The 16,647-nt window shown below is 43.3% G+C and overlaps 1 protein-coding gene across 1 annotated transcript in view; it reads right to left on the reverse strand.

Annotated features, from left to right (window-relative positions):
• Positions 1–6,139: 6,139 nt before the first annotated feature.
• The window catches only part of LOC134449526 (cingulin), a 56,165-nt gene continuing 45,657 nt past the window's right edge, over positions 6,140–16,647 (reverse strand). The window contains exons 15-21 of the mRNA XM_063199516.1: positions 16,008–16,169; positions 15,799–15,888; positions 15,294–15,377; positions 13,677–13,795; positions 13,178–13,286; positions 11,033–11,196; positions 6,140–6,285 (exon numbers count right to left, since the gene is read on the reverse strand). Of these exons, the coding sequence (XP_063055586.1) occupies positions 6,141–6,285; positions 11,033–11,196; positions 13,178–13,286; positions 13,677–13,795; positions 15,294–15,377; positions 15,799–15,888; positions 16,008–16,169 (873 nt within the window). The 3' untranslated portion in view covers position 6,140. The remainder of the gene's footprint in view (positions 6,286–11,032; positions 11,197–13,177; positions 13,287–13,676; positions 13,796–15,293; positions 15,378–15,798; positions 15,889–16,007; positions 16,170–16,647) is intronic.

The raw sequence follows: 16,647 nt of genomic DNA on the forward strand, positions 1-16,647 counted from the left end.
TCACGTACAGCAAGGTTTTAGTAACAGTGAGTGTGGTTTATCTACTTCACTGGTATTCACAGAACGGTTCAGAGTACAAAACATAAAGTCGGCCCAAAACCATAGATTTTTACTGCCAGTAACTTGACTTTATTATGGTAACCAAAGTAGACCCTCTGTTCAACAGATTGGAGCATGCTGATCATGGGTCACGTACTGCATGCTCTTGTGTTTAAGGGGTTAAAGCAAGCCTATTCAAATGGCGGCCCTGGGGCCACATGCGGCCCTTGGATGGCAAGGTTCTGGCCCCCCACAAGGTTAGAACAAAATTTTAAAAAATGTGTGCCTTGCATAAGTTACGATCGCTGCTTCAGGTTGGGGATATTTCTCCTTATGCATTCGCATGAGAGTGAAATCTTACCTAAAACAGTCTCATAAATAGACCATCATAAGGCTACTAAGAAATAGAGAAGCAGAAATCTACTCTGTGTGGAAAGCTATCTGTTTTGCACCCTAACCTACGACACCGTGCTGCTCACGGTTATACAGATTGTATGTTCGGCCCCTTTACTGGAAGACATTTGAAAAACTGTCCCTCAGTGACTTTTAATTGAATATACCTGGGTTAAAGACTGCTACTGCCTGATGGCTGTGTGTGGATGCATCTGGATTGGCCTCCAGCTCAGAGGCCCAGGAGGAGGTTGAGAGAGGATACATAACAAGGCTAAAACACATGAATAGTTTAGCCTCTGACTCGGGTCGTGACCCTAACAATACGTGTTAGACACATGTGCATGTGTGTGCAGGGCCACTGACAGCTTTGGCTGGGCCCTGGACAACGTTAGGCCTACCCATTACATGCAATGTGATGAGGACCCAGTTTTGAGTCACCTCTCTCCTCAGACCCAGGACAACTGATCCCTTTGTCCCCCTGTCTGTTTCCCTGCACTTGTGCAGTTTTGTATAAAGTACTGAAATCTCATACTCAAGTAGAAGTATGGGTACTCCTCCAAAATAGGACTTTGGTTAAAGTAAAAGTCACTGACCGAAATGTTACTTGAGTGAAAGTCTTAAAATATCTGAAAATTCTTGTACTTCAGTATACCAAGTACTGTAGAAAATAATGTACCGGTAATCAAGTAATGTAATGAAAAGTAGGCTACAAGTAAAAAGTAAACAAGGCAAATGCAGTTTGAAATACTTTTTTGTATTTTGGTAAGCTTTCAACAATTCAAAACACTTCAAAAATTTACACACAACCAATTTCAGTGTAAATTTAGACCAGGTTTAGACAGGAAATAAACTTGACCACCTATGTGTGACGACCTACGCCCGGAGCCCAGGCATCATGTCCTGACTTCGTTGCAGTGGGTGGGGTCAAAACACCGTTTTTTTTCTCTTTTCTCTCTCTTTTTTGTAACTAGTAACTAAACTGAACATTGAAAATGTAGTGGGGTAAAAGTATGCAATTTTGTTTGGAAATGTAGTGAAGTAAAAGTAAAGGTCATCAAAAAAAAGTACTTGAGAAAAGTACAAAGTACTACAAAATGTACTTAAGTACAGTACTTAAGTATTTTTACTTAGTTACTATACAACACTGCACTTGTGCATTTGCATATGTGCACGCACACACACCACTGAACAAGTTCACGAAGGTGAGAGGGCGATAAATGGGACGGTCATGAAAGCTATCACAACACACGTCATGAATCATGCAGGCAACAAAATCAGGCTCAGTGGTGCTGATCTATTTTAGCACGAGTGAGCTGGAGTAAGTTCAGTGATGGATGTGAGCATGAGGTCAAACACCAAAGTATAAAATCAACTTTTCAGGTTCAGCTCCACAACGGTTCACTGGAGAGCCTTAAATAGGACAGCTCTCCTATTTACTGTCTCTCTCACGCATATCCACCGTTTCCATTAAACAACAGTAAAAAGCATACCCAGGGCGTAATCTACTGCAAGTGGAACACAACATAATTGTTGTAAATACATAATTGGGAAGACGTACGACACTTTGTGCTATGAGTCAACTCTGTATGATTTAGTAAAATAGAGGGATGGGCTAAATTAAATTATAAGCGTATTATTAATTTGTGCCTGATGTGACTTTGGTTATATCAATTAAAAATGACTTGCTTTCTTTTTAACTTGTAAATACACACCATTATTATTTTGCCAGTTCCACCCATTAAGTGTTTCCATGTGATCTCTCCCCATGGTAGCAATTGAAAGGTGTATCAGTCCAGCAGGTCTGGAATTGCTGCACAGACATCTCATTAAGTCCAATTAAGATGATTGCTCATTAATGTTGACAATTGAATGGATGGAAACGTACAAAAGGAGAGTTCCTACACTAGACACACAGAGGGGATTTGACATCTGAGAGTAAATCTTAACTTATCTTTTTGTTGCAGTCATAACATTAGACTACTTTGTACTTGAAAAAGAGAAAAAATGACAATAAAAAGGCACCAAAGACTGAAATATTAAGAATCATGTTGCAGCTTTTATTTAAATAGAAAAAAAGATTTTATACTGTAAAATATAGACTTACAGTTCTAAACAAACCTTTATTGTTATGGCTGTTCCATGCAACATTATGAAAATACTCCATTAGAATAAAAATACAGCGGAGAGAATTTCTACAATAAGGTACCGTCTTTCATGTACAAATGCTCCGGAAACAAAATTAGAATTAAAAATTGCATCCATGAATTAAACCATAAAAATCATTGATTGTGTCCATGTAAAAGAATGACCCAAACACTACTTAAATAACAAAAAAAGAAAAGGAAAAAAAAAACATGTACAAAATAGAGGTTACCATAGTACCATAGTAAATCCTTTGGAATAACTATGTGAACTCAATTAAATGTCAGTGGAAAAGAACAGCATGGTGATTGTAAGGCATTGATGTGAAGGTGAATACAGGAATGCCGTAATTGGAATACAGTAGTCAGGAATGCATAAGAGCGTATTTGTGCAGAGAGCGCAACGGGCATTCAGGCATAAAGGTAAATAGTTGCGAAGGGTATAAAAGTATTGTTGCATTGCATTATAATCTTAGGCGACACTACAAACACTGCATGTTTGCTATACTGCCAAGCTATCCAACTGTGAGAAAAACATGGCTTGTGCTTTTTCAAACACTGCTGGAATACATTGTAGACAGATACTCAATTTTTGTGTGTGGAATAGTCCCAAGTAAGAATGATCATAACGATTTCTGGATTATTTTGCATGCTTTAGTGTTTCCCACCCTTACCAGTCTCCCCTAAAACTCTATCCATGGCTGAGGTGCCCTTGAGCTCTTCACCCCATAATTGCTTCAGGGATGTAATACCCTGTAGCTAAATAACTGTAAGTCGCTTTGGATAAAAGCGTCAGCTAAGTATAATGTAATGTAATGTTATGTAGTGAGTAATAAATGTTTTCAACTACTGGTTTGGATCAAATAGTGGTATGGATCAGGCTTATTCTGCATTTTCTTTGTGATGTTTAAATCAGGTCTATACCCTAATATTCTTGTAATATCGAGCTGTGGTTTGTGTATCATATCTTAACCATGAAAAGTGCTGAGGGGTGATAATCAAGCTTGTCACATCTCAGTTGGAGCATGACCTTCAATCATCATGCAGTTGGTTTTGTACGTGGCATGAAAGTGCTCAACCACGACCATGCTAAGCGTTATCAGATAAGATTACATACACAAAGACAAGTCTCTTCAGAAAACAGCTAGGAATGTTAGGAAGAACGTATACATTTTAGATTATCGTACACAAAAGATACTGAAGTTGTGCAACGGTTCACTTTTTACTTCATTACATTTGAGCATTTCGTACATACTGTGTAAATATAGAAACTGCATACTGTTACGAGTGCAAGACATACTTCTCTCACGAGTGGGCCAACTAATTGGCTGTCGTAGTGACGCTCTGTGCCAAGAATAAGCAGTGTTAAAAAATGACTGGTCCTGCTTCAGCACTATCCAAAAAGAAAGCAGTGTTCAGCAAAATGTTCTTTGAACATGCCCTGACTACATACAGATTTTATTTATATTCAGATTTCAACTACAATCCTGTTTGATAGTGTTTCTGAAATGTTTTTTAGTTTTTTTTAACAGGGACTGACTGTGGTTTGTGTTGACAGCATTCAGCCATGACACAACAAACCACGACCCCATCATTAAGGTGTATGACACCAAAGACAAATCTGTGTTTTGGTTGAGTCAGATGAAACCTTTCGCACGTTTTGGACATTATGGGGCAATATGCCAATGCAGTCGGAGCGCTGTAGGCTGTGAATGTTACAATCTCAGAATCGTTACTGCAGGCCTGTAATGGTTTGAATGATTTAGGCCTACTACGGTTAATCGGTTTGTCTTTCAACAAGGACCTTCAGTTCAGATGTCTTGCTCTCTGAATGTAGTGTGTTGTATAGCTTTTAACTTCTAAGTAACCAGCTGCCTAATGTCTCTCTCAACCCTACAGTATACATTTCTTATCTGAATGTATAATATTTCTTGAAGTTGACATCACTGAGTTCCCTGCTCATCTGGCTGCCACTGCAGTGTACCGTATATCCACTAACGTGCTTATTATTGCGGTGTTCTTGTGCTCAATACTGTAGTTATGTGGTCCCTTGTACCCTTGTAAATAAGTACCCTTGTACTCATTTAAATGTCTTCTGCTTGGCACAGAGTGTAATAGCACTTTTTATTATTGCTGTGACAGCAGTGTGTCACTCTGTCTAAGTCCGACTGTGGTGGACCTGTGACATCACCAGCACATATCCTAATAACTACAATCATCCGTGTGACGTAGGAAAAGAAGGAAAGGAGTGAAGGAGGGCTGGAGAGAAGGAAGGAAGGATAGTGGGGCTGCGGTGTTTGGGTTAGCTGCCTACGTGGTAGCAGTGGTGACAGACGAGCCTGCCAGGCACTTTGAAACTGCGAGAGGACGGACACACACACACACACACACTCTCTCTCACACATACACACACACACACACACACACTCACAGAGCTACTCAGGTGTTTTTCCTTTATCAGGGCCAATCAGAGCTGTGTAGACTGACTGATCAGGTTTCCAGGCCAAAGTGTTTCCCTCAGGCCCAGTGGAATGTTCGTTGTGCTCCTAACACTCTCTCCACTCTTTCGTTTTCATCACTCCATCCCCCTTCTTCCTTCCTCTCAAATATATCTCTCCCCCCATGTACTGTAAACTCTATGAGTACCCAAGTCCTGTTTCTAAGTCAGTCATTGCTTTTGTACAGTAAAATCCAGTGTGCCGTCTATGAATAAAGAGTAAAAATATATATATATTAGACTAAGTCCAGTATTCATCCCTAGTGCTATTAAAAGTTCCTTCATTTGCATAAGTTGTCGTTCTAACCAAACCTCCCCCCCTCCTTAGTGCTTTTCACATAGAGCCCTCCCCCCATCAGTTTATACTGTACTTATAATGTTATTACCCCCCTCCCTTTGCTAAGCACCCCCATGTTATTTAAATGGAGATGACAGCTTATTCACACCCTGTGCTTTCCACCTAGTGTCTTTGTTACTCCTTGTTGAGCTCTGTTAAGACCCTTTCCTAGCCCGCTCTGTAACCCCTTGAACCCATAACCATCCCCACCCCAAACATTCCATTAGAGGAGTCAATCCCAGGTTCCGAAAGTAAAAATTCCTGCCAGAAAGTTGATCTGACCAGCTCTTAATCAATTGATCATAACAAGCATAGCACTCAAGACAGGTAAATCAACTGCTCCCCTTGTGTTTGAAGAAAACTATGGCAGGGTTTTGTAATTTATGAACCCAGAATTGACATCTCTGACACCATGTTCCAATTGGAAACGACGTGACCGACTCAAAGCGGAAAAATCAGTTCCATCCCATTGCCTTCTGTTGGACAATCCTAACTGGACTTGGCTAAAGCAGACTGACAAGTTGTGTTGCATAAGCAACTTGTTACACTGACATTGACAGTTGGGCTCACACATAGATTGAACGTGGACGCAACTAATTTTATCGCTTTCAGGTCGCGTTGCTTGCAGTTAATACACGGTGAGAACCCCCCCTCCAACCACCCACCCACCCCTAATCCCTCAGCCCATAACCCCCCCCATGACCCCATGCCTCCCTCCCCCTCCCCCTCCCCCTCAGCAGGAGCTGGTCTGCAGGTTGCCCTCGGTGAGGATGGAGGTTATGCTGGACGGGTCGTACAGGCTGTCGTCGTCGTACTCGTCCTCCGAGCTCAGAGCTGAGGAGTCCAGCACGGGACGCATGGCCTGCTGAGTCTTCCTCCTGTGGAGAGGTGAGGAAGAACAGGAGGAGGGCGTTAGACATGTTGCTATGAAAACTCTCAAACAGGCATACGAAATATTTGCTTAATGAGCGTTTGGTTAGAGTAGCCATTTAAAACAAACTCCAACATGTTTTGGCATTCGAGCCTTCATCAGCGAGTCAAACTGAAATAGTCATGTAGTCAAACAGTGCCTTTATTGTGATAGGACAGTTGGAGAGAGACAGGAAATTGTTGAGGAGAGAGAGACGGGGAGGGCTCTGCAAATGACCCTGGCCGGAATCGAACCCGGGCCGGCGTAGTAACCCAGTGCTCTACTACGGCCACGGCAGAAAGACTCAGTGATAATATAGTCTTAGCAACAAAGTCAGCCAGCCACCTACTCCGCACAGGTTTTCACAAACCCCAAAGCAAGCTTGGGTGATTCCCACAATGCTACCAAATAAACAGATTTACCTTGAAAGAAATACTATAGATTTAGATGGCTATTTTCATGGAATATGTGGCAGTGATTTTATTCTCACTAAAATGTCCAGACCGTGTGTAATCAATACATAAAAAACAACAATGAACACAAGAATCACCTCCACTGCTTTAACAGCAAAGACAACACCTGTCAACCAACGTAGGGAGAGAGAGAGAGAGAGAGAGAGAGAGAGAGAGAGAGAGAGAGAGAGAGAGAGAGAGACAGAGAGAGACCGGAACTTCACCTTGTGTAATGCCAAAACAGACACATCAACATTACGCTGGAGTGATCATGACTACACTGAATGGTTTTCTGATAATCTCACAACACAACCTCACCTTAATATTTTAAGCAGGCTACCAAAAACAAATGGGTGTATTAGTGCAGCCCTGTGTTGCAATGTTGACAGTTTACCTGTGTATGTAGTACAGCCTGGTGCACTGTATTGTGGTTCCCACACAAGTCTCACAAAACCGTGGGAGATTCCAAGCAACACTTAGTCGTTTTTTTCCACCTTCCATATTTTAGTTTGTCAATTGTTTGTGTGGTTCAGTACTTTGCAAAGCTGGTGTGTGTGTGTGTGTGTGTGTGTGTGTGTGTGTGTGTGTGTGTGTGTGTGTGTGTGTGTGTGTGTGTGTGTGTGTAAACTGCTAGTACAATACTCTGTGTGTGTGGGTGAAGTTTCCAGCATTAAAACCGCACAATGTATTCAAAACATGGAGATACATGCCATAACTGCAATTAGTAAAATCCTGTTGCTAATAAGGAAAGAATGCGGGGACACACGAATACCGGTTGTTAACGTCTATCTTATATTTTTGTCAAACCTGAATCCCTATGGCTCGTAACATGGTGGGAATCTCCATGGAAATCAGATGCCGTTATAATGTTAGTCCGCCGCATACACCTTGATGTCACCCACTTGTGAGCTCTATAGGGGATCACGGCACTGGGACTTGAGTTCACTGATGCCCCCATGTGTTCACATAGAGAGTTTCACCAGAGATTCTAGCAGTCTTATCCAGTCTCTCTGGTATCACTGTCCATATACAGTAGTACTACATTACAACTGTATACTGTATAGATATCCACTTCTGCTATGAGCCATACCAGTCAACCCTCCCTATTTTCACGACAAACTTCTTTCCCCGCTGTCTTCCCGATCCCCCCCCCATTTTTTTTTTAAATCCTGATTTTTCACATTTTCAAAAAAGTGTCAGTCCAGAAATGATCTTCAAGGCCCTGTCAGTTAGCCTGACGAGCCACACCCCCTCTAGCCAACTTATTCCACCAGCTACGAAAGTAGTCTCATCACAACCTACACTAGCACAAAGTTTTGCATCAGTCTCAGACAACTTGAGCGACAAAACAACAAGGAGAAACTCATATTTCATTATTTTTTGCACTGTACATGCTCCTTTTAAAACATAAGCTGTGGGGGACTGGTCTTTTGGACTGGCCTTGCACACTGACTGTCAGTGTGAAAAGCAGGTAGAACGCACCGTCCGACCTGTCACGGTCAGGATTTGGCCTATTTAAAATGTTCCGGTTTTTTTGCCTTGAAATCTGGGTATTTTCCCAATTTTTTTGTAGCTCAAAGTTGAGAGGTATGCTATGAGCACTTCAAAAGTAAACACACACACACACTAGAATATACACACTAGAACATACTGTACACTGGGGCTCTAACTCAAAAAATATTTTCATAGCCCTCCCTCACACACCCATGTCAGGATGTGCAATATATATTTTGGAGGCGTGCTGCGCTGCGCTGTGCTGTGCTGTCTGACGCAGGCGGTAATGATTATGACACGCACAGGCCGATCCCCAGGGAGTGCATTTCGCCTGCACACGCCTCTGACGTGGCCCATGTTTCTACATCCACCTCTGCCTGTAAACACTTCCTGCTGACACCTGCACCACAGCCGCCACACTCCTGCTGCAATCACTTCCTTTTATTATATGGGGGGAGGTGTTGGTTTTTTATTATCATTTTATTATGCTGGGCCACAAAGATGTGTTTGTGCCTGCGTTGGTTTGTTTCCGTTTGTACGTGACTTCACACACAAAAAATGCGCTCAAGTCACATAAAAACTGTGACAGACATGTTTCGTCATTGCTTACACAACACCACTCATGATATAACACTGATATGAATACTTCTTACACTCACCTCTACAAAAGTATGTATGTATGTATGTATGTAGACATGGGCATAGTTAAAAACCAACAAAGTCAAACCTTCTCAAGGACCAAGCAAGCACACTTAAATACACACACATTCTTCAGTAAACAGGACTTTTATGATGTGGCTCTACCGGTAGCTTATTGTCATACACAACAAGTTACACTGGGGTAGAAGTTTCTGTCTCTCTCTCCCTGTGTGTGTGTGTGTGTGTGTGTGTGTGTGTGTGTGTGTGTGTGTGTGTGTGTGTGTGTGTGTGTGTGTGTGTGTGTGTGTGTGTGTGTGTGTGTGTGTGTGTGTGTGTGTGTTCACAGGTGTCCAAATGTGTGTGGTTTTGTGGGGAGGGAGAGCATGTCTAATTCAGATCATCAGCTGCTATGTGTGACTCGGCATAATTGCCACGTACTTTGCGCCTCGTTTATTTCAGCAAGTGTTAGTGTGTATATTTTGTGTGTGTGTGTTTGATTGTGTTTCTGCACGAGTGTGTGTTTGAGTTTGAGAGTGTGTCTGTAAGTGTGTGTGCACATCTCCCCATGGGAGCTCTTAGTGGTCTGGCTGGCAAAGACCACACATATGAAAACACACGCACGCGCTCACACACATACACACACACACGCACACGCACACGCACACGCACACGCACACGCGCCCACACTTTTCTCTTTTCAACTCTGGATGGTTATTCTGTAATTGTGTGAGCTGAATTGCATTTGAGTGGTTCACTGACTTTTTAATTTCAGTGATTCGCTGCCAGGCCAGGCCAAATATAGAACAGACTCTTGCCTCATATGACCCGACCTGGCAAAACGGCTCGCTCTCTATCACATACATACACACACATACATGCTGTATTTCCATGATCAACATCAACAGAAAAAGACTACTTCGTTCCTGTTGTGTCTTTAAAACAATTAAAAAACTTTAACACACACACACTCAATGGTTAAGCACTCACACACAGTGCATGGTACCTTCCTTTCTTACAAGCCCACATCCCAGACATGTGAATAGGTTCTCATGAATACCCTCTTATGAAAAGGCCCTCAAGTGTGGTCATGCACATCTGTCTTGTGTTTTCAACTAGTATAATTCTGACCTACCAAGATACAAACTACAGAGTGTGTCTCACTTGAGCATGTTATTCACTATGGCACTGACAGTTCACAAAAAAACGCTGTCACACGCATGTTTTACTAGAGTTCCATCTCCAGGCCTTTAAAGGGGTATGCCACTATTTTGGGGCTTAATACAGTTAAAATCGTGGGCTGGGGTTTATAAAGGTGGTAAAGTGTCTTATTTTTCATGTTAAGTGTTGTCTTGCTTTAAGACAAGTTTAAAGAGGGAGTATGTAGCTAAGCTAGTGAAAGTCAATGGAGCCGTGTAGCATTGTAGCATGCTACACGGATGCATTGATTTTCACTAGCTTAGCGACATGCTCCCTCTTTTAACTTGTCTTAAAGCAAGACAACGCTTAACATGAAAAATAAGACACTTTACCACATTTATAAACCCCAGCCAACGATTTTAACTGTATTAAGCCCCAAAATAGTGGCATACCCCTTTAATGTGTAGCTGCATGACCTCTCTAATCATCACCCGCCTCCCACTCCCTCTCTAGTGTCTTTCTTGAGTTTCTTCTCCAGGGCCTCCTTGAGCAGTTCTCTCTCTCTCCCTCAGTCCTCTCTTTCTCTATGTCTCTCTCTCACACGCACACCATCTCTTATGGCACAAATACAGCAGAAGCAACAGAAACTTCATAAATAAATAAATATTGGCTATGATGCGGTTCAGTGACGCTGCTGCACCCAATTGGAATGTTGGAATGCTTGCATTCTGCTTGCAGTCCAGCGATTCTTTGTAGTTAGGTCGCCTCTGGTGCGTTTGTGGGGTTATAGCTTACTTCGGTTTGCTCTCCAGTCTGCTGATGACGACTGACTGCATGGTATCCTTGACCCTTTCTCTCTCACACACACGCACGTCTAGCATCTTACTTGAGTTCGTTCTAGAGTGCACTGATGCGTGCCTGCATGTCATCCTTGTGTATCTGTCTATATACTGTACAGTATATGGTATGTATATATATTGTGTATAGTCTTACTTGAGTTCGTTCTCCAGTGCGTTGATGCGTGACTGCATGGCGTCCTTGGTCTCCTGCTGCTCCTCCACCTCTCTGAGTGCCTTCCTCCTCAAACCCTCTAGCCGCTCCACCTCACTCTCCCCCTCGTCCACCTGACGCTTCAGGGCCTTCACACGCAGTGACAGCTGTGGACACACACACACACACACACACACACACACACACACACACACACACACACACACACACACACACACACACACACACACACACACACACACACACACACACACACACACACACACACACACACAGTAAGTGCACGCCCACACACACACACACACACACACACACACACACACACACACAGTAAGTGCACGCCCACACACACACACACACACACACACGCACACACACTGTCCTGATATGGGCACAAATGCACACTGAACACAAACACCCACAGGTGAATAAGAATACAAAAACATGCACCTGAAAATACAAACACACACAATTCAGCACAGAAGCAAAAGGATGTAGACACAAATTCATGGGCACGAAAATATGTGAAAACATAAACACACAGAGGTATGCACACAAACAAACACACCCTGAAGAAGGAAGCCTGCAATCAGGCAATAACTCACATACACAGGAGCTTGGGATTACGGTAGGCAGGAATGTTTTCATTCTTGTTGGTCAAGTGCGTGTGTGTGTGTGTGTGTGTGTTTGTGTGTGCGCGTGTGTGTTAAGTTCAGTGTACACCCGAAGCGACTTGAGTGACACCGGCGACAGAAGTAATTGACTTTGTATTGAGTTGCTGCCGAGAGAAGAGACAAAAGCGGTTGGGGAAACAAGAGGCAATTCAAGCGACTTGAGCAGCAGATTGTAGTAGAAATTCAGCAAATATTATGGTAATTAGCTACGATGCGTTTCAACGAAAGCCAATGCAGCCAATTGGAATGTCGGAATCCTTGCATTCTGCTTTTAACGGGAATACTCTGTCGCTTCCATCGATCGTGTTGTCGTTGCTATGAACACGGTCCAGCGATTCTTTGTAGCTAGGTCGATTCTGGTGTGTTCGTGGGGTTACTGTTCAAAAGGTGGAGAGAACACAGTCTGCATGGCACAGCCAAGTGTTAGGGTGCATCAAACGCGCCCTATACTCATGAACGGCCATCCGGGTACTTTGCTCGTATGTGCGTTACGCCCCTTTAAGGGGAAAATCAAACCGAATGTCTCATCAACTTACATGCTACACAGGCTAGCCTAAATGAACACACAGTCCATACTGCAGCCACGGCTGTTTGGCTATATTATTTGAACAGCCGGCAACACAACACGTTTTCGACATGTTGAGCGTGGGCAATGCTAGTCTACAGATCCTTGTATTTCCTTTATTCTTTCCCAACACCACCAATTGACTTGCATTGGCTGTTTTCCCCCACAAAAGGGCGTAACGCACATGGAAAGCGTCATGCCGTTCATGAGTAGGAAAAATATTTCCTTGGCCCTATAGTAAGAATGTTCTACACCCAGTAAAAACACATTGTGTAAAATATTTTGAAATTTGGATGAAGTCTACCGGTGCCACCAGCCCCATGAAAATAGAAAATAATGGTGATAGTCAAAATCTTGGAATGGAAATGGACAGTTTGGTGCATCAAGCTACCCAATAAAAACATATTGCCTCAGCTGTGTGATAAAAATGTTCTAAAGTATGCACAGTAAAATCACTCGGTGTAAAATGAATGAAAATACAAAATAATGGTGATTATTCCAAACCTGAAGACCAGTGCCATATATTCCAAATGACCTACCTAGTTTTACCTTTCCAGTTAGGGCAATTGGACAGGTAAAACCAGGTAATTTGAAATATGTGGCACTGGATTATAGCTTTTGAATCCAGGTTTCCCATTGTCTTAAAACAGAGGTGGACAAACCCTGTGACACATTTGCCCCAGCAAATATAATGAACCAGCTGACCCACTGCTAGTATCAAGCAAGAGATTGCAAAGCTGTGTGACTGTTATATTTGTGTGTTTCACCTGTGGGCCTACAATTCCTGGTGGAACATCTGTGATGTTCTGTCTGTGTGTGTGTGTGTGTGTGTGTGTGTGTGTGTGTGTGTGTGTGTGTGTGTGTGTGTGTGTGTGTGTGTGTGTGTACCTGATCTCTCTGATCTGAGAACTGCTGTCTCTCCTCGTCCAGGGTGATGTTCAGATCCTTCAGCTTCCTCTCCAGACGACGCTGAGAGGAGATGGCAGCATTCTTCTCCCTGTTAGACACACACACACAAATACGCAAATACACACACACACACATAAATTAAGAGAACACAGAGATCCCACATACAGTAGATATTTATGCCAACCCTAATTTAATTACCCCACACACATGAACACAGACACATAGTAGGCCTCTTTTCCACTGACGGTTTTCTGGTAGGCCGACAGCTCGACAAAGCGCAACTCGGCCGCCATGTTTTGGTTTTTGAATAGGCACGACACGGCTCAATCGCAAAGCTAAAAAGTGGCGGCTGAGTGACGCTGTGTCGAGCTGTAGGCCTACCAGAAAAACGTCAGTGGAAAAGAGGCAATAGAAGCGTACTGAATGGTGGCTAATGTAGCTACCCCACACACATGCACACAGACACCTGGACGCCTACCTCTCTTCGCTATGCAGCCTCTCCTCCAGCTCAATGACTTTGGTCTCCAGCTGGGAGACGCCAGAAGAGGAGCGAGAGTGGCCCTCCATCTCCTGAAGACGACTCTTCAACTCCTTCATCTGAGACGGGGAGGGGGAGAGAGAGAGAGAGAGAGAGAGAGAGAGAGAGAGAGAGAGAGAGAGAGAGAGAGAGGGGGAGAGAGGGGGAGAGAGAGGGAGAGAGAGGGAGAGGGAGAGAGAGGGGGAGAGAGAGAGAGAGAGAGAGAGAGGGAGGGAGGGGGGAGAGAGAGAGAGAGAGAAACGGAGAGAACAATGGAAATCAAACAATAGGCGAATCTTGTAAACACGTTTGTGCGCAATGCTGCGCATGCGCCACAATTCTGGGTGGCAAGAAGAGCTGAGATAACAGCATTCTCTATTCGGGTACAATGCGAAATCCCTGGCATGACACCTCACATCTTGGCAGAAACTTAGCCAGAAATACCACATGACGTGTTATACAACATAGGCTATTGGTTATGGTGGGTTATGGTCTCAATTTATTTAGCTAATTGAAGATTTGGCCATGTATGAAATGTGCTTAAAAACAGTGTCACTGAATGTCTTTACCCAATATGTTCAGACGAGACACTGCATGAACTGAAACAAAACCGCTTTGTTTCTGAATAGTTAGCTGTGTAGTTGGTCACATAAATACACAGTATAATTGTTTTTCATGTCACAAAAGCACCCAGATAAGCCTCATGACTCATTAAAGAACTGTGCAATGAAATCTAGTTCCATACAACACCCGGGATATGGCTATTACTACATTACCGTCACCAGCTGCAAGTCCAAACATCGTAATTTGCTAAGCTAATTTTCATTTTATTGTATAGCTGTTTGCATACCAATGGCACACCAAAATGTGATCGGTTGCAATATCCGTTACGTAGACACATGAAGGGAAAACATGCAGAGCGCAATGCATAGCTCTGGGAAACTAGCTATTTTGTCAGCTTGCTAGCTAACGTCAAGATCAGATTCCAGTGTATTCCACTTGTCATAAAAGCGAGCTGTTGCACCAAACAGATTAACACTTTAGGCTACTCTAGGTTGCCTAAACCATTGTGAACAACGGTCTTTACTTTGTAGTGTTGACATGAGGTACCGTGAGTGTGTATGCAACTCGGAGCCAGCTAGGTTTCTGATGGCTACGAGTCATACCACATGATATTTCAGACGTTTTAAAAATAGAATAGAGATAATAATTATACCGGGTGTGATATGGAACTAGATTTCATTGCACAGCTCTTTAATAAGTCATGAGGCTTACCTTCTGGGTGTATTTGTAGTGTATTCACATCACAAGGCAAAGTGACCAAGCTCTTTCTTGCCACACGGAAGAATGAGAAATGTAAACAGTGACGTCACACACAGATTCCCTTATTGGAAAATGTGTCCTTGTTACATAGATATTCAAAAGTTGTACCTTGCTTGTAAGTTGCAAGCTTGCTTTGAGGCACCATGCCAGGTGATGTGTGAGCCTTGACTATGTTACCGGCCTCTCCAGGTGATGTATGAGCCTTGACTATGTTACCTGTCTCTCCAGGTGATGTTTGAGCCTTGACTATGTTACCTGTCTCTCCATGGCATTCTTGTCCAACTCCAGGTCTTGCTTGGTGGACCTCTCCTGATGCAGCTCAGAACGCAGCTGCTCAATCTGGAGGACAGGTAGTTAGACAGATATACAGTCAATTAGACACACGTGCAGTCAGATAGTTAGACAGATATACAGTCAATTAGACACACATGCAGTCAGGCAGTTAGACAGATATGCAGTCAGACAGTTAGACAGATATACAGTCAATTAGACAGACATACAGTCAGACAGTCATACAGACATACAGTCAGACATACAGTCAGACAGTTAGACAGATATACAGTCAGACAATTAGACAGACAAACAGTCAGACATTTAGACATATATACAGTCAGACAGTTAGACAGATACACAGTCAGACAGACAGATGGACGCAATCAATCAGCCATCTGACGTTTTGGAATAACAGCTCAGCACCAGTCCAATACAAACACTAAACTGTTAACATATGGACTATTGTAATGAGGTTGTGCCAGTCTACCTGATCTCTGCTCCGGGTCACGCGGTCAGTCATGAGCTCCACGGTGCTCTTCTCCTCCTCCAACTCCATCTCATAATGCTTCAGCTTATCCTAAACACACACACACACAAAGGTAAGACAGCACAGAAACGTACGCGCACGCACGCACACACACACGTTTTCTACATACAAACACATTTTCTGCATACAAACTTGTAAAGTCCTGTTACCTCTAAGCTCCTGAGTTCGCGGGCCTTGTCGCTATGCGTGCCCCTCTGGCTCTCTAGCTCCCCCTCCAGGTGGCGGAGGCGGTTGGTCAGCAGCTCCTTGTCCAGCAACGCGTTGTCCTTCTCCTCAACACACGAGAAGTAGTCCTTCTTCTGCCTGGCCAGCTACACACACAAATCACAAACATGAAAATATGCGCGCGCACGCACGCACGCACGCACGCACGCACGCACGCACGCACGCACGCACGCACGCACGCACGCACGCACGCACGCACGCACGCACGCACGCACGCACGCACGCACGCACGCACGCACGCACGCACACACACACACACACACACACACACACACACACACACACACACACACACACACATACACAGTGCTGTCCATCACCATATAGAAATTACATTTCATACTGTAGATTGGGCCTAAATATTTCCCCTTCTATATGCCAGTTTAATAAATCAATTTCTGATTTGAATCATAAAATCTAATATAAAATTAGAATTATTGTATTATTATTATTATTGAAATACAAAAGCAACCATCAATAGGGTCTCACTGCACATGACAAAATGTGGGTTTTCACTTTCAGTTTCATACAATAGTGCCATCTAGTGTTTCAGTTTCATACAAT

Source organism: Engraulis encrasicolus, chromosome 5, assembly GCF_034702125.1.
Source record: "Engraulis encrasicolus isolate BLACKSEA-1 chromosome 5, IST_EnEncr_1.0, whole genome shotgun sequence".
Lineage (NCBI taxonomy): Eukaryota > Metazoa > Chordata > Actinopteri > Clupeiformes > Engraulidae > Engraulis > Engraulis encrasicolus.